The sequence below is a fragment of the Podarcis erhardii genome (genome assembly GCF_964252035.2).
Source record: "Podarcis erhardii genome assembly, chromosome: 2".
NCBI classification, from domain to species: domain Eukaryota; kingdom Metazoa; phylum Chordata; class Lepidosauria; order Squamata; family Lacertidae; genus Podarcis; species Podarcis erhardii.
In genome coordinates, this window is record NC_138498.1 from 122,693,418 (window position 1) to 122,711,379 (window position 17,962).

Sequence of the window (17,962 nt, forward strand, 5' to 3'; positions counted from 1 at the left end):
CACAGCGCCACCCGCGTCCCATGGATTCCAGAGGTAGCAAGAAGTTCTCAAAGCTCCTTTTGAAATTGGAACTGGCATGACACATGTCTAGCAACTTGTGTCAAGGAGAAGCAGGGAAAAGCTCTCACGGACCCTGAGCTGTTCAAAGCTTTATAAAATGTTTCAGGATTTACGTATATTGAACTTGGAAGTCATTAGTGTTAGACAGAAACACCTTCTAAGATATAAGCTAGTTGCCAAATGGCATCTTAAACATAGACGATGTTTGCCACAACGAATGCCTAGCTGCCATTTCTTTTACAAGATTACAAATCAAAAAATGAATTGTGTATATCATGAACATTAAAATGCATTTAACAATTCAGTTGCACATTTTACCAATTACAGTCATCTTTCTTTCTTTCTTTCTTTCTTTCTGAATGAATGAATGAATGAATGAAACACAATTCACATCAGGGACACATTTTTAATACCACATTTTTAATAGCAATTGCAAATTGGACACCACGAACAGAAATGGGGCTCAGCCTCGGCAATAGTAGCCAACCGTAAGCAATTTGCATAAGTAATATTTATAAATACCAGCATGTATGTGTATATGTACAGATATAAAATAAAATATTGTGCTAGATTTGCACGTGGCACTGCTTTATTTGACAACAGTATTTTATTTATTACTTGTGCAGAGCCATAGCATCACTGTTAGATTTTGATTTTCTTATGGGCAAATGCATTCTTCCATTCTGACAGTGTGTAAATTATTCTGTTATGACAGTGAAGTTTTATTCCAGTACAGTGGTACCCTCGGGTTAAGTACTTAATTTGTTCCGGAGGTCCGTACTTAACCTGAAACTGTTCTTAACCTGAAGCACCACTTTAGCTAATGGGGCCTCCTGCTGCTGCCGCGCCGCTGGAGCACGATTTCTGTTCTCATCCTGAAGCAAAGTTCTTAACCTGAAGCACTATTTCTGGGTTAGCGGAGTCTATAACCTGAAGCGTATGTAACCTGAGGTACCACTGTACTTGGTTGACATTCCCTGTTTAGGGAAGTTTTTAATGTTTGATGTTTTATCATGCTTTTAATATTCTGTTGGGAGATGCCCAGAGTGGCTGGGGAAACCCAGCCAGATGGGAGGGGTATAAATAATAAATTATTATTATTATCATCACTGAGGCTCCTAGCATGCCTGGGCTTCAGCCGGAGAGAAAGATGGGAAAGTGAATAGCAGCCATGAGCTCCATCCTTCCCCTTTCCCCATGAAGATGAAGCAGGCTCAATTACAGGGAGAGGAAGAGTTGGAAAATCTGAAGGGGCAGCGTGGCTCTCCCCAGTGAAGCAGAAGATAGGATCCCCTGTGGGTTTTTGCTACTGTGTGAAAAAGAAATGGAGGGATGGAGGGTCGAGAATCTGAGGAAGAGAATCATTTGGACTAGATTATCCTTGGGGTCCCTTCCAATTCTACAATTCTATGACCCCTTCAGAACTTTGAATGTGTTTAAATAGCGAAGGTTGGGTCATTTTACAGACTACGCATGATCTACACACAGGAAAATAAGGGGTGTGTGAGCATTTTTCCTGCCAGAGGCAGTTCCCTGGCAAGCTCTGCTCAGTCTCGTTGCATTAGGATTGTAACGGAAGGGCACTTTCTACTTTAGACTCGCAAAAAGCATTCCCCCCCCCCACCTTACATGGAACCTAAAATGACCACAAAACCATCATTTCCTAAAACGAGTAATCAAAAAAATAATAACGGAAAGGAATCTTGTTGAAGCTTACTCAGGAGTAAATTCACACATCAAAATTCATTGAAAGGTTTTGCACAGAAGATGGGTGGCAAAAAGCCTCAAGGGGGGGGGGGGGAAGTATTTTAAAAGTAAACCAGAGGGTCTTGGCTGATCTGATGGAAATGCAGTCTTTTAATGATCCCGTGACCAAATAAATCCAATTCAAAACCTGACCTCAGATAGACAATTGCTGCACATGGAAGTTCTACTTTTGACAAACAATTTGCTTTTACTGAAAGGGATGCTCATTGACCCTTTGGCCATACAGTCATAATGCTTCTTAGGATTCCTTTGTATTCAAATGAAATACTGCCTACTTTTTATGCCCTTTAAGAATAAATGTGTTGATGTGTTTGTGTGTTTGTTTGTTTGTTTGTATGTGTATGTACGCAAACACACATCCGGGAGGCGAGTGGCCAAACTGGGTCTTTGACCTGGGTGACAGAAAACCTACATTCAGCCCTGACTTATGCTAAAGCCATAAACCAATTATAAGAAGGTGGCACTATCATTACAGTAATCTGTAACACTAATTTATTTGCCAAGATTACTATAAATTTGTTATGAGTTCTGTGACAAGGACTGAAAAAAAACTGCAAAGCTTGCTACAAAAGGCGAATGAATAAATCACACTTACCTGTTTCATTTTGTTTATACAATAAAAATATTGGGACTATACTTCGGTTTTTAAAACACCCTAGTCTTTGTTTTTAAAGTGGGGTCTTCTGATGCGGCCCCTGGCAACATCGTTCCACCACAAATTAACTGCATTTGCAGCATTGAAAACCTCTAGGTCCGGACCATTCATCTTGATCATCAGTAAGTCATCAATGGTCGTTGCAAGCAGACGTTTCCGACTGTCCGTTTTAACCAGGTTTAGTTGGCTAACCCCCCTCTCGCATTCGGCAGTGCTAAGCGGGAGGACCCGCAAAAAGTTCAAAACTTTGCATATATTGATATACGAAGCACAAGCCGTTGACTCTGCCTGAAGGCGCTGCCAAGCTTCTTCACACGTGATGCTTGTCTTGTTGCCAGCCCACACTTTGAACTCTTGATACTCCTCCAAGATGGCTTCCTTGTCGACTCTCACGTTGCTGGGCAAGGCTTGCAAGAGTTCACTCAATTCTTTTTCTCCGTGGCTACTTGCAGACGTGTCCCTTCCACCGACCGGTTTGGGTATGTTGCACGGGTCAAATATCTCCACGTTTCGCAGAACTCTGTCGTTTCCGATGCGGTCAAACCATTTGTCGATCGCTTCCACGATGGAACTCAGCAAGACCCGCCGATCTTCCTCAAAGCAACCTACTTCGCTTGCGCTACTAATGATTTCCACGTCTTTGTACACTAACACGCCGCCTTCCAGCTGCGCGGCACTTTCAAACTTTTGCAGCTGAGGCCCGCTGTCTTTCACCATCCTCTGCAACCTCTCTTTCGTCGCCGTCAAGCTGGTTTTCACGTCGCTGACGGACACACACTTCCTCCGAAACACCTCGGATAGCCTCGTAAGCGTGTGCGTAACGTCGTCCATGAAAAACAAAAACCTGACAAACCGCTCCGACTTCAAACGCTTCAAGTACCCCTTCAGCTTGGCCTCCACCTTCCTGTCTGGCTTTGTGCCGGAGCCGCTCACAATCTGCTGCAAGTGCACGACAACTACAGGCAGATTGTTGGCCAGGGCTTTCACGGCAGAGTTCTTCGACTGCAGCCACCTGATTCCGCTGATACCCATGTGGCGAAGCACTTTCTCGTTCAGGACTTCGCCGATCTCTTTCAGCTCCTTTGCCCTTTTAGGACTACTGTGGTAAAACGTGTATATACCTTTCACGACGTCCTCGGCAAGCCCGGCGAATTTGACGGACTTTAAGGCATCCCCTATCGCAAGCTCCAGCTGCTGAGCGACGCAGTGCACAGCCACCAAACCTGGACAGCTGTCCTGGAACAGTTTCGCAACCCCAGACGCATTGCCCGTATCAACGCTAGCCCCATTGAAACTTATTGCCGTCAGCTTGCTTTTCCAATCGGGTATGTATTCGTCGAGAACCGACTTGATGGTCGACTTCACGTCCCCTGCATCCTCACTAGGACATTCCTTAAGGGCTCCGTAACTACATTTCACTTCAGCTTCATTTATATAATAAAAGTAAACAATCTCGGAAGCCGCGTTCGATCTATCTGTTGAGCCGTCGGCCAAAATCCCAAAGAAATTTGCTTTACTCAGTTTGTACTTGAGCTCCAGCCGAAGGCTTTCCGCAATGTAATGAGCAAACTGCTTGGCCGCTTTGTCGTTCCTGTACGTCTCGCCCACTATCAAGCCGTTTTTCTTCTGCAGTGCACATAACGCCGGGAAGTCGTCAAACGAATAGTTCTCCTTGACGATGAAGTATGCCGTATTGAACAGCTTCTCCAAGTTACTGTGCAAATTGCTATCCATCGTTCTTAATTCCTGCACCGTCGGGACTGACAGGGGTGTGGACATTGGATTCAACCTGGCTAATTGGGCACGGCAAGCTTTTTGGTGAGTAGCAGATGCACCGTGTTTTTTTATCTGAAAAGGTAACAAAAATGAAATTTGTTATTATAGAATCATAGAATTGGAAGGGACCCAGTGGTCATCTAGTCCAACCCCCTGCAATGCAGGAATCTCAACTAAAGCATCCATGGCAGATGGCCATTCAACCTCTACTTTAAAACCTCCAAGGAAGGAGAGTCCACAACTTCCACAACTGAACAGCTCTTACTGTAAGAAAGGTTCTCCAGATGTTTAGTTGGAATCTCATTTCTTGCAACTTGAAGACATTGGTTCGAGTCCTACCCTCCAGAGCAGGAGAAAGCAAGCAGCATGACTAAACTGCTTCTGGCACAGAGGAACACCGTGACGGAAACCAGAGCGCAAGGAAATGCTGTTTACCTTCCGCCACAGCGGTATCTATTTATCTGCTTGCACTGGCATGTTTTCAAACTGCTGGGTTGACAGAACCTGGGACAGAGCAATGGGAGCTCACCCTGTCACGGGGATTCAAACCGCCGACCTTCCGATTGGCAAGCCCAAGGGGCTCAGTGGTTTAGACCACAGCGCAACTTGTGTCCTTAGTATAAGAGAAAGAAGACAAAATGCAGCAAGGGGAGAAATAAAAAACACCACGGAAAACGGGATGGGAAGTCGACAAAACAAAAGAAAAATCTATTATGTATTGGAGTGCATATGTGACATTTCTAGAAATTTAATAAAATATATCTGGCTTGATCTACAGCATTTGTGATTCTGTAGGATTCAGGTAACCAGCCTTGGGGTCCACAGGAGCCTGGTGGTGACATGATAGTCAGTTCCTCCTCTGCCAGCTCTGAGCTCAAGGAATAATTTAGGGCATTATTTAATTGCAAATTGGAATGTTTTGCTGTTTTAAAAACCAGAACAGACATGATTTTAAGGACAAAAAGCTAAAGAACAAAAACACCCAACGCCATTCATCCGTTTTGTTTCATCGAATAAGCAGGAGGCTGCCTAAAGGCACAGAGTCTGGCAAAGATGATGTCACACAGGAAAAAACAAACAACAACAACAACAAAACAGAGGAGCTGTGCAGATGTAGCACCCACCACGGGCTAGAATTCTTTATAGGTTTCCATCATTTTTGTTGCAGTAGTGGCAACTCTAAGCAGCAAAACAAGACATATGAAAGATGTTTACGTCCGTGTCTTGTTTCAGCTGCAAAAGTACCGTATTTTTCGCTCTATAAGACGCACCAGACCATAAGACGCACCTAGTTTTTGGAGGAGGAAAACAAGAAAAAAAATATTCTGAATCTCAGAAGCCAGAACAAGAAGAGAGATCGCTGCGCAGCGAAAGCGGCGATCCCTCTTGCTGTTCTGGCTTCTGTGATAGCTGCGCAGCCTGCATTCGCTCCATAAGAGGCACACACATTTCCCCTTACTTTTTAGGAGGGAAAAAGTGAGTCTTATAGAGCAAAAAATACGGTAACTTGCAGCCTAATAATAACAAGGAAAAATTAGCAGCTGCTTCTCATGATGCCCTACTAAAATCTGCTGCTGTTAATGGCTGGTTAAGGGGGGTTAAGGAGGAGGCTAAGGGGTGATATGATAGCCATGTTCAAATATATAAAAGGATGTCACATAGAGGAGGGAGAAAGGTTGTTTTCTGCTGCTCCAGAGAAGCGGACATGGAGCAATGGCTCCAAACTACAAGAAAGAAGATTCCACCTAAACATTAGGAAGAACTTCCTGACAGTAAGAGCTGTTCGACAGTGGAATTTGCTGCCCAGGAGTGTGGTGGAGTCTCCTTCTTTGGAGGTCTTTAAGCAGAGGCTTGACAACCATATGTCAGGAGTGCTCTGATGGTGTTTCCTGCTTGGTAGGGGGTTGGACTCGATGGCCCTGGTGGTCTCTTCCAACTCTAGGATTCTATGGTTTCCCCAAACCATTTAACTAAAAAACCCAAACAACTGTCACATTTAACAAATTTGGCAAATTGTATGTGCAGAATATAAATATAAACTCACCGTTTCAATCTTGAATGTTGCACAGCCTTTCACGAAACTCGTATCCTCGGCCCGTGCAAATTCTTTGCAGACGAGGCATATCATAACATCAGCAAACATTTCCAGCCACGGATTTTCTAGCTTCCACTTCGAAAACGTTGATGGCCTGACTTTTTTCCTCTGAGATTTAATAATACAAGTATTAGAGCAGCTAGACTCTTCTCCCTTATTGCTGGGTTTTCCTAAAAAAACTGGCATTGCCCAAATATAAACAGTTAACTTATTAAACCTCATCATGATTTCATAATTATCTGTCTATGTATTTCTAATAGTATAACCAAATCAATATAACTGTAAAAAAACTACTCTGAAAATTTATTATTCCAAAAATGAAACCTTCCTCTGGTTGTCAATACAGTGGTACCTCGGGTTACATACGCTTCAGGTTACAGACTCCGCTAACCCAGAAATAGTGCTTCAGGTTAAGAACTTTGCTTCAGAATGAGAACAGAAATTGTGCTCCGGTGGCGAGGCAGCAGCAGGCGGCCCCGTTAGCCAAAGTGGTGCTTCAGGTTAAGAACAGTTTCAGGTTGAGAACAGACCTCAAGAACAAATTAAGTACTTAACCTGAGATACCACTGTATTAGGATGATACCAGCAAGGAGTCTTTCTGTAAAAAAAAGATTTAAATCAAATTTTATTGACTAGTGATTTAAATCGTGATTTATACCAATTTGATTTAAATAAAATCCACCCTGGTCTTCACCCAAAAAGGAGCTTGCAAAAGTGAAAAGACAATACAGTATTTGCTTTCCCACCTGCAAGGTCAGCTAGGTTCTATGATATCTCCCATACCCTTGCATACCTTCACACCTTAAAACCTGCTCTCCTCAAATCATTGCAGGAACCCATTCATTCACAAACTGAAATGCCCCGAACCTCTCAATAAGACCTCATTCATGTTCGTCTCCCCTAAGCTTGCCTCCCGTCCACATTAGGCTGCAGAGAATTACTAGAAAGTGTGCAATGCATGTTTGCCCGTGTTCCACCTGAGCTCTCCAAACATTTCCCTATCTTGCTACACTACCTGTCCAAAGTCCTATTCCGACTGGCTGGCCCAGGTGTGGAATGCCTGGGTCTGTCCCTGATAACAACTCACAGAGGCGGTCACTTGCTACCTAGCTTGAATTGTGGGAATGCTTTTTCATTCCAATACAGCTATTAAAGTTTGAATTGTCATCAATTACGGCAGCTATGAATGGCCATTAGTCATCTTGCATCCTTTTGACTTCAGAAACTATGTTTCCATCAAAACTCACTGCTTACATTTTTCTCTACACTGATTGATTCACCTTCCAAACAATAGAAGTCGTAAACTCATTCAATGCCAAAATACTCCGGTCCCTCCATTTAATTTTACTCCCTTTATATGCAGAGTGTGTGCAAAGGCTGAAGCTCATTCCACACTCAGTGCATTTAAACGGCTTCTCTCTGGTGTGGGTTCTTTGATGATTAATTAAGGTGGTTATTCTGTCTGAAGCTCTTTCCACACTCCCTGTATTCAAATGGTTCCTCCCCTCTGCAATTTGGAATTCCTTTTTAATTCTAATTTATATGTAAACACTATCACACATACTGGAGTCGGTTGGATGTTAGGATTCTGAGCATCAAACGCTTTCATCTTCCCACACTTCGAATTATTTTGTTCTTGCCATTCTATTCCCATCAGATTCTCAGTCATCTCTTCTATTGCTTCGCTCTTGACGATCTCGGATGACAAAGTCCATTGCTCCCAATAATTCCCATTGCGCTGCATCTCTTCTGTCATCTCTTCCGTTGCTTCAGTTTTGACAATCCCCGATGGCAAAATCCATTGCTGCTTATAATTCTCATTATTCTGCATCTCTTCTGCACCTTCAGTTTTGACGATCCCCGATGGCAAAATCCATTGCTGCCTGTAATTCCCATTGTTCTGCGTCTCTTCTGTCATCTCTTCTGTTACTTCGCTCTTGATGATCTCTGGCGACCATCGCTCCCTAGAATTCCCATTATTCTGCACATCATCTGATGGTGGGGAGAGAGGAGAAGCATGTTTGAATCTCAAGAGAAAAACAAAGGTTCTAATCACAGACCATTTCCCCACTATATGCCAAATTTAAATGTGGTTAACTTCTGAACCAAGGGATGCGGGTGGCGCTGTGCGTTAAACCACAGAGCCTAGGACTTGTCGATCAGAAGGTCGGCGGTTCGAATCCCTGCGACGGGGTGAGCTCCCGTTGCTCGGTCCCTGCTCCTGCCAACCTAGCAGTTCGAAAGCACGTCAAAGTGCAAGTAGATAAATAGGTACCGCTCCGGCGGGAAGGTAAACGGCGTTTCCGTGTGCTGCTCTGGTTCGTCAGAAGCGGCTTAGTCATGCTGGCCACATGACCTGGAAGCTGTATGCCGGCTCCCTCAGCCAATAAAGCGAGATGAGCGCCGCAACCCCAGAGTCGGCCACGACTGGACCTAATGGTCAGGGGTCCCTTTACCTAACTTCTGAACACCCTATAGTGGAAGACAGGGGTGGGGAACCTCCAGCCCACGGACCAAACTTGGCCCCTTTTGGTCCAGCAGAACAGTTTAAGGACCTCTTCCCCAGTCACCCTGCACCTGACATCATACCTGAGAACATGTGTGGGGCAGGTAAGGGTGATACTTCAAAGGAACAACTGTGAGCTTATAGCAAACTTCTGATTCTTCCTCTGCTAGAGCAAGTTACACTCACAGCTACCTATCAACTGATGGGTAGAAGCAGCGCACCTTCCTTGAGCAGAGAAGAGGCTTCTCCCAACCAGCACTGCTCTCTAAAGCTGATTGTGACCCAATAGGAACTGCTTCTGCAGAAGGATTTGTTTGCACATGTGGAGAGATCTGCTGTTGTTCGCCAGTATGCTTGTGAAACATGGACCACTTATCAACGCCATCTCCAACTCTTCGAAAGATTCCATTAATGGTGTCTCCAAAATTTTTTACACATCACTTGGGAAGACAGGTGAACTAATATCAGTGTACTGGAAGAAGCAAAGATCCCCAGTGTTGAAGCAATGATTCTTCAACACCAACTATGTTGAACTGGTCATGTTGTGTGGATGCCTGATTATCGTCTTTCAAAGCAACTACTCTATTTCGAACTTAAAAATGGAACGTGTAATGCTGGTGGTCAACAAAAAGGGTTTAAAGACTCTCAAGGTAAATCTAAAAAAAAGTAGGATAAACACTGACAACTGGGAAACACTGGCCTGCGAGCGCTCCAGTTGGAGAACAGCCTTTACCAAAGGTGTCATGGACTTTGAAGAAGCAATAAACTCAGGACGAAAGGGAGAAAGGTGCTAAGAGGAAGGAACATTTGGCAAAGCCTCACCGTGATCAATTCCTGCCCAGAAACCTATGTCCCCACATGTGGAAGGACATGTAGATTCAGAACTGGCCTCCACAGTCACTTATGGACTCACTGTTAAAACTATGTTTATGGAAGACAATCTTACTTGGTTACAAGTGATTGCCAAAGAAGAAGATGACATATGTTTACTGCAAAGGAATTCCGAGAGTTAATAGGATTTATTTTCTACTAAGACTGCATGTCTTTCATTTTCAGTCACCTCTACTGTGTCCTGTCGCCTAACTGTCTTGCCATTTATCAGCACCAGATCTCTCTAGATGGGGCAAAGTGATTCTGGACAATCTCTGGCTGTCTCCACCCAATCTGGTTCAAGCCCAGATTTCCACGAATTGATGCAATTTCGTTTAGGATTAGTGTTTGGGCTGGATCTGGTGCACAGCTTTATTTAACACAGAGAGATGGGGTGTATTTCACTGGCAAGCTTTGGATATAGCCTAAATAGCATAGATATTGCACCATAGTTTTGTTCCCATTATAATCTTTTTCATTGACATTGTAAATATCAGTACCTGCCAATTTCTTCCCTTCCTCAGAGGCTTGTCCTGTTGGGTTTTCTCCAGGCATAGAGACAAGGTCTGGTTTCAGAACGTCTGCTATAGAAACAGAAACAGGCTAGTTACTTCTGAGTACAAAAGATGGAGCCATTCCAAGTTTGTTAACTACTATGTTCTCCTCCCCAAAACCAAGAAGATCAGACAGAACATGGTTGTGTGGACCCAGAGGAATCAATCTGGTGTTTGGGAGCTGCCATTCACTGCCCATTTAGCTCAGCTAAGAGGCATTCTAGAAGCCAAAGCAGCTACTTTAATGCAAGGCAAGGTGGAAGCGAAACCTCAACCAGGAGGCCATCTTTTCTCTGTATAAGTGGAACTCTACTGCATGAAGCCAAAAGGCTAGTCTTGTCCCGTATCCCCACATAGGCCAACTTGCTCCTTATGGGGATCCCCTAGGACAGAAAGGCAAGAGCCCTCTCCTGCTGTTCTTCCCAAATTCAGAGATGTTTGATATACAGTGGTACCTCGGCTTAAGAACTTAATTCGTTCTGGAGGTCCGTTCTTAACCTGAAACTGTTCTTAACCTGAAGCTCCACTTTAGCTAATGGGGCCTCCTGCTGCCGCCGCGCCGCCGGAGCACGATTTCTGTTCTCATCCTGAAGCAAAGTTCTTAACCGAAGGTACTATTTCTAGGTTAGTCTGTAACCTGAAGCGTCTGCAGCCTGAAGTGTCTGTAACCCGAGGTACCACTGTATAGCTGTCTTGGCTAAAAGCCATGGACAGCTTTACCTTCCCTGAATTTACTTAACCCTCTTTGAAAGTCACTGAACAAAAATCTTTCAATACTGAGACCAAAAGGAGCCCCAGAAGAAGAAGAAGAGGAGTTTGGATTTGATATCCTGCTTTCTCACTACCCAAAGGAGTCTCAAAGCAGCTAACATTCTCCTTTCCCTTCCTCCCCCACAACAAACACTCTGTGAGGTGAGTGGGGCTGAGAAACCTCAGAGAAGTGTGACTGGCCCAAGGTCACCCAGCAGCTGTATGTGGAGGAGCGGAGACGCGAAGCCAGTTGACCAGATTACAAGACTACCGCTGTAGGAGTGCAAATATCCAGAGATGTAGTGATCAGGTGGGATTGCTATGAGGAATTATAACAAGTATAGAGTAAGCCATCTGTGTCAGCAATGAAAGCATTGCATTGACTGGGTTTAAACTATTTTGATGTGATTCTTGATCAATCTACACCTCTTTATCTCTGGCCATTTCTCTACTGTTCATCTCTCTTGCCTGAGAAGTCACGTACACAGCCCAGTTGCTTCTTGCTTCGCCAGGCAGGCATCCTGGGCCATAAAGATAGTGGGTAAGTTTCTTTGAAGTAGTTTCTTATATATTTATTTTAGGATGTTAATCTTAGGGCCAGGAAACAGATCTCACATTAAGAGGATAATGGTCACTGTCCTCCTGGCCATCCACCTTATCATATATATTGCTTTGTTTATTACCTCCAGGGTTGCCGAATGCTCTTCTTTGTAGTTCTGTTCTTTGTTTACCCCAGAAATATTTGTGCTTAATTAGTTTTAGTACCAGTTACAGATAGGTAGCCGTGTTGGTCTGCCATGGTCAAAACAAAATAAAAAAATTCCTTCCAGTAGCACCTTAAAGACCAACTGAGTTAGTTCTAGGTATGAGCTTTCGTGTGCATGCACACTTCTTCAGATACGTATCTGAAGAAGTGTGCATGCACACGAAAGCTCATACCTAGAACTAACTCAGTTGGTCTTTAAGGTGCTACTGGAAGGAATTTTTTTATTTAGTTTTAGTAGTTTAACTTGTCCCCGCGTGGGTTTGTGGAAATGCTCAAAGGAAATCTGATTGGTTCTTACGAACACTCTGTAAAAAGTTCTTTTGTGAATAAAACACCTGGGCCAGGGGCTGCACACGGGACAGGCACAGAGAGACACGATTATAGGCACCCTTCCCAGAGTCTTGCTGGTTCAAGCCTCTGTGTGTATTCTTATTAATCAGAGTTCAATCCTTCCTTTACTTTGCGAACGCAACATACCGCTCTTAACCATTACACCACACTGGCTCTAGACAGCTGAGCACTTACCGATTGATATCTCCTCTTCTCTAGGACGCCGGATAAGTGGATCTTCTCCTTCTTCCCAACAGGAATTGAGGTCCGATACTTTGAAGGAAACACACAGGACCAATTACGTCCGATTCTACCACAAAATATCCAGCTGTTCCAAAGCCAGCCAACCAGACAGAGAGCCTGGAGAGTGAGATGGGATTTCTATAGGCCACAGCAACTACCCCTACCCAACCCTCATGTTTGCCCAGGTGCCGCAACAAGTGGACACCGAGCTCACCCACTCAGGTCTCCGGGATGTAGACCAGATCGGCCTCCTCATCCACAATCAGATCAGGGATGAAGGTGGTCATATTCAGAACCGACCTGGTATTCAGCAACAGCAGCCACAAACCTGAGGGCTGGCTGACAAAACAATCGAAACACCCCTTGTTTTGCTGGCACACCATACAGTCACTGTCTGTGCCATATGCCCCTTACCCAGCTTGCCCTACCTCCCACATCATCCCTCCCCCTATCCTGAACCACTGCTCTTCCCAGGTTCAAAAAAGTATGTCTTTGCTGAAACATACTGAAGTGCAGCATGCTTCCAATTCCATTTCCTAGGGAGAGTTGGAGAAGTTCCACAGCTGTTTTAGCTGTTTCCACATTTTAAAAAGACAGTGAACATAAGCTGTGCTTGCAAAGGAACGAACAGGAGTGTGCTCTAAGGGTCAGCATTGTTCCTTTGCGCCCATGTATCCCTGAAGGAGCATCTCCACCCCCATCATTCAGCCCAGACACTGAGATGGAGCACTGAGGGCCTTCTGGCAGTTCCCCCCCTGTGAGAAGTGAGGTTACAGGGAACCAGGCAGAGGGCCGTCTTGGCAGTCACACCCGCAGTGTGGAACGCCCTCCCATCAGATGTTGAGATAAAGAACTACACAACTTTTAGAAAACATTTGAAGGCCGTCCTGTATTGGGAAGTTTTTAATATTTAATGTTTTATTATGTTTCTGTATGTGCTGGAAGCAGCCCAGAGTGGCTGGAGCAACTCAGTCAGGGTACAAATAATAAAATTATTATTATTATTATTATTATTATTATTATTATTATTATTATTATCCCAGCCACATCTCCCCTCCCTCAGTGAAAACAAACGAAACCCACACAAATTAAAAACTACTAAAACAATTGCTGAGTGTTTAGGTTGTTGTGCTCATGCTGTGCTTGCTGATTCGCAGGACAAAAACCACAGGGATGTTGGATTCCGGTGGGGAAAATGAAGAAGTTTGTCATGTGGCATCCACAGACGTCTGCCCGAGTGGCCCAAAAGCTCAAACTCCCTTCTAGTTAATTGAAGTGGGTTCATTTGCTTAGATGCTTTTGCACCTATAGCACAACAAAAGCGAGAGTAAGCAAAAAGCCCAGAACAGTTGCAGAATGAAAAGCTGCAGGATTTTAACAGGAAGCTAGGGGACATGTGGGACGCGGGTGGCGCTGTGGGTTAAACCACAGAGCCTAGGACTTGCTGATCAGAAGGTCGGCGGTTTGAATCCCTGTGACGGGGTGAGCTCCCGTTGCTCGGTCCCTGCTCCTGCCAACCTAGCAGTTCGAAAGCATGTCAAAGTGCAAGTAGATAAATAGGTACCGCTCTGGCGGGAAGGTAAACGGCGTTTCCGTGCGTTGCTCTGGTTCGCTAGAAGCGGCTTAGTCATGCTGGCCACATGACCCGGAAGCTGTACACCGGCTCCCTCGGCCAATAAAGCAAGATGAGCGCCGCAACCCCAGAGTTGGCCACAACTGGACCTAATGGTCAGGGGTCCCTTTACCTTTACTAGGAGACATGCATTCCCTAAATCCGGAGCAGTATACAAGCTCAAACCTTTGAAGCAGCAAATAGAATAGAAAGTGCAATTGCATTTAACTGCTCAATAACATCAGAAAAGGGCTCAATTACAAGGACGTATGGAGGGGGGGGGGCTACTAAATTCATTCCTCAGATATCTATTATTGAATGGAAAAATAAGCAGCCTTACCTAGAGAGGCCACAGTCTCGTAATTCTCTTCCATGACTTCCCTATGCAAAGCTTTTTGGCGCGGATCCAGCAGAGCCCATTCCTCTGCCTCGAAAAACACAGTTACGTCCTCAAAGGTCACCAGGCCCTGGACAAAGGAGTATGGTAGAATTCATTCCACCATTTTCCAAGCGTCTAAGGAGATGTGATAGATGCATGTGTGCTTTCATTTACCTATCCGTCCCCATCACAGCCACTTTTGCTGGGCCAAAAGTAAAAAAAAAGGAAAGGAAAGGGAAAGGGAGGGAAGGGGGAAGGAAGGGAAGGGAAAAAGAGGCATATTTTTTCAGTCTCCCTTGCATCTCCACACACAGAGAGGCACCCAGGAAACTCCCATCACTCTCTTGGATTCTCCTCCCCATACCTGAGGTGGCTGCCAGGAAGCGCTTTCAACTTCACCCCAAGGAAGAGACAATCCCGGCTGTGAACCTGTGGCCATAGCCCTGCCTTCAGGGCGTGAAGGATGAACGGGGCCACCCCCAGGGCTGTTACAGCTGCTCCCCCAATGCACTTTAAAGCATGTTGCAGCCGTCAAGCGGGGTCACCCAGTGCCTGCAGGGGAGAAACAGGAGATCGGAGGAACGTCGGCCATCTGCAGCCTCTGCTATAATACAGTAAACAAACACGCAAGCAAATGAAAAGAGACCACTGAGCTCACTGAGGTCCAGCGCCGAGGGCCTTCTGGCAGTTCCCTCACTGTGAAAAGTGAAGTTACAGGGAACCAGGCAGAGGGCCTTCTTGGTGGTGGTGCCCACCTGCCCTCCCATCACATGTCAAGCTAATAAACAACCACCTGACTTTTAGAAGACATCTGAAGGCAGCCTTGTTTAAGGAAGTTTTTAATGTTTGATGTTTTGTTGTGTTTTTAATATTCTGTTGGGAGCCGCCCAGAGTGGCTGAGGAAACCCAGCCAGATGGGCAGGGTATAAATAATAAATTACAGTGGTACCTCGGGTTAAGAACTTAATTCGTTCTGGACGTCCGTTCTTAACCTGAAACTGTTCTTAACCTGAGATACCACTTTAGCTAATGGGACCTCCTGCTGCTGCCGTGCCGCCAGAGCACAATTTCTGTTCTCATCCTGAAGCCAAGTTCTTAACCCGAGGTGCTATTTCTTGGTTAGCGGAGTCTGTAACCTGAAGCATCTGTAACCTGAGGTACCACTGTATTATTATTATTACTACTACTACTCCTACTGGTAGGATTTGTCATTCCCATTTCATATACTACTACTACTATTATTCACATATCATATATACGTAGATCAGCGATTCCCAAGCTTGGGTCTCCAGCTGTTTCTGGACTACAATTCCCATCATCCCTGACCACCAGTCCTACTAGCTAGGGATGATGGGAGTTTGTGATACGAGTTGGAGTCCAGAAACAGCTGGAGACCCAAGAAACAGCTGGAGACTCCCAATTGGGAGCGATTTCTGACTTCCCAATTGGGCCAGGCCCCCTTAGGAAGGATCCGAGGAGGAATGGGAAGGAAGTGGGGTGGGGTCCCTTCTCTTCCTTCCAGCTCCCACCCCCCGGCTCCATATCCTTCCCTTCCCTCCCTCCATCCTACCTGACACCTCTTCTCACCTGTAGCGCCCGATCCAGCAGCTCCCTTCCGCCGTCCGGAACCCGGAGGAAGCAATAAGGCTGAAGCCCCGCCCCTTCCTCCCGATCCCAACTTCCTGCCCCTCTAGGAAGCAGAGCTCTGTGTATTAACCCTTCGTAGGACTTCACGCACAAACAAACGCGAGCTTTTAACACGCTCTTAGGGAGGTTTTTAAAAAACAACACTAAGGGGAAATAACATAAATCAAAAAGCGGTAGCCAGCAGTCTCCCAAGCAGGGAAAGTGTCATAATATGACCCGCATTGCAGGGGGTTGGGCTAGATGACCCTTGGGGTCCGTTCCAACTCTACTTTTATTTTGCATAGCAAAGGAGCGATCACATGCACATGTTTTATCCCAGCCCACCATATTTTAGCTGAGTTGGGTGAGCACAGGCCTGAAGAAGAGCTCGACTTGCGCTTGCATTTGTGTAAATAGAATTTGCTTTCCTCATGTTTTTGTTGTTGTTCTTTAGTCGTGTCCGATTTTAACTTCCTGCCTCTCTAGGAAGCAGATTGTAAACTTCCTGCCTCTCTAGGAAGCAGACTTCCTGCCTCTCTAGGAAGCAGATTTTTAACTTCCTGCCTCTCTAGGAACCAGACTTCCTGCTTCTCTAGGAAGCCGATTTTAACTTCCTGCCTCTCTAGGAACCAGACTTCCTGCCCCTCTAGGAACCGGAGCTCGCTTCGTTTGCCCAGTTGGAGGACTAAATGAAAGGAGCTGCAAGATTTCTCCTCACCCTTCTCCTCTTTAAAGATTTCCAGAACCTTCATGATCTTGTTACAGATAGGTAGCCGTGTTGGTCTGCCATGGTCAAAACAAAATAAAAAAATTCCTTCCAGTAGCACCTTAAAGACCAACTGAGTTAGTTCTAGGTATGAGCTTTCGTGTGCATCTGAAGAAGTGTGCATGCACACGAAAGCTCATACCTAGAACTAACTCAGTTGGTCTTTAAGGTGCTACTGGAAGGAATTTCTTCATGATCTTGATAAACCTCAGCACATGTCGCAGCTTGCCAATTTCCTTAAACTCTGGTGTCTAATTTCCTTAAACTGGACACAGAACTTCATGACCAAGGAGAAGAACTGTACTATTGCTTCCCTTGATTTGGACACTATACTTCTGAGAGTACTGTTGTAAATAAAAAATATGCCCTTTTCCCCTATGGGGTATCCAAGAGCCCATATAGAGTCCCTACATAGGTTCCCTATTGGTAGGAGAGAATAACAGAGGCCAACCAGAGAATATTGAGAAGCAAAGCAGCTAGTAAGCTTGATCTTTATTGATCTGTTGCAACAGGGTGCTCCCCTCACAGGCAGGAGAGGAGGAGGACCCCCCAAAATGCTGTGCAAGGGCTTATAAAGACTTTTGAAATTCCCATCCTCTAGATCAAGACCACCCCCAGAAACATTATGCATGCATCACAGAAGGGGTGTAACCTAAGACCACCCCTCAGATACATCCCACCTACATCACAGAAATTTTAATATTGTTTTTCTCCTGTTGTTGTTTATCTCCTGTCTAGCAGGTTACTTGATTGGATTGCCTGAGGAGCCTGGCCATTCTTTTGTAGTGGTAAAATACTTATTTCCTGGGCCAGGTCACAGGCTCACACCTTATTCAAACAGACATATCCTTGAGACAGGATTTGTGAGGAAAGAGACAATGGGGAGGCTTTTCCAGTTTAACCTTGCAGAGAAAGGATTTGGTCAGTTTAGGAATCAAAATGGTTCCAGGTTGGTCTTCCTGTGTTGATCTATGTATGTGCGGTTATGAACATTGCCATATATCTAAGACCATAAAATTCCTATCACAGTACAGCCAAGAATATTAGCTGCTGCTGCTTCGTTTTTCTGCTGCTGCTGCTGCATCATATTGTTGACTTGTGGCAAGCTTTGCCAACTTACAGGCTCATTCCTTCAATTCCCCCAGGCATCCACTTGTATTTCACTTGCTACCAAAATTCAGTTCTGAATCAGGAAATTATTATTAAT

The 17,962-nt window shown here is 45.0% G+C and overlaps 2 protein-coding genes across 3 annotated transcripts in view; both read right to left on the bottom strand.

The window, feature by feature from the left end:
* LOC309336346 (uncharacterized protein) overlaps positions 1-17,962 on the bottom strand; it is a gene marked incomplete at its 3' end in the record, with an annotated part of 43,490 nt that overhangs the window by 17,433 nt on the left and 8,095 nt on the right. The gene's annotated exons all lie outside the window — the stretch shown is intronic.
* Positions 460-16,010, bottom strand: LOC309336546 (zinc finger protein 862-like). 2 transcript variants are annotated; one of them, XM_081852483.1, is made up of 9 exons: positions 15,951-16,010; positions 14,728-14,967; positions 14,325-14,451; positions 12,325-12,402; positions 10,230-10,310; positions 8,196-8,345; positions 7,918-8,120; positions 6,303-6,461; positions 460-4,330 (listed from the first exon to the last, which is right to left on the bottom strand). In XM_081852483.1, the coding sequence occupies exons 2-9, from the start codon at positions 14,800-14,802 to the stop codon at positions 2,483-2,485; spliced, it is 2,721 nt and encodes a 906-aa protein (XP_081708609.1). In that variant the 5' UTR covers positions 14,803-14,967; positions 15,951-16,010; the 3' UTR covers positions 460-2,482. The 2 variants fall into 2 exon arrangements, with proteins under 2 accessions (XP_081708609.1, XP_081708608.1); XM_081852482.1 differs by having other exon boundaries at positions 7,918-8,345; positions 15,951-16,008.

What these genes read in the sequence shown, in the direction of transcription:
- LOC309336546 (XM_081852482.1), bottom strand. Translation starts at nt 14,802, where the DNA reads ATGGCCACAGGTTCACAGCCGGGATTGTCTCTTCCTTGGGGTGAAGTT. An exon ending in GGAAGGGAAGAAATTGGCAG is followed by an intron (nt 8,346 to 10,229) that starts GTACTGATATTT and finishes CCCCACCATCAG; the next exon opens with ATGATGTGCAGAATAATGGG. An exon ending in CTAACATCCAACCGACTCCA is followed by an intron (nt 6,462 to 7,917) that starts GTATGTGTGATA and finishes ATTAAATCTCAG; the next exon opens with AGGAAAAAAGTCAGGCCATC.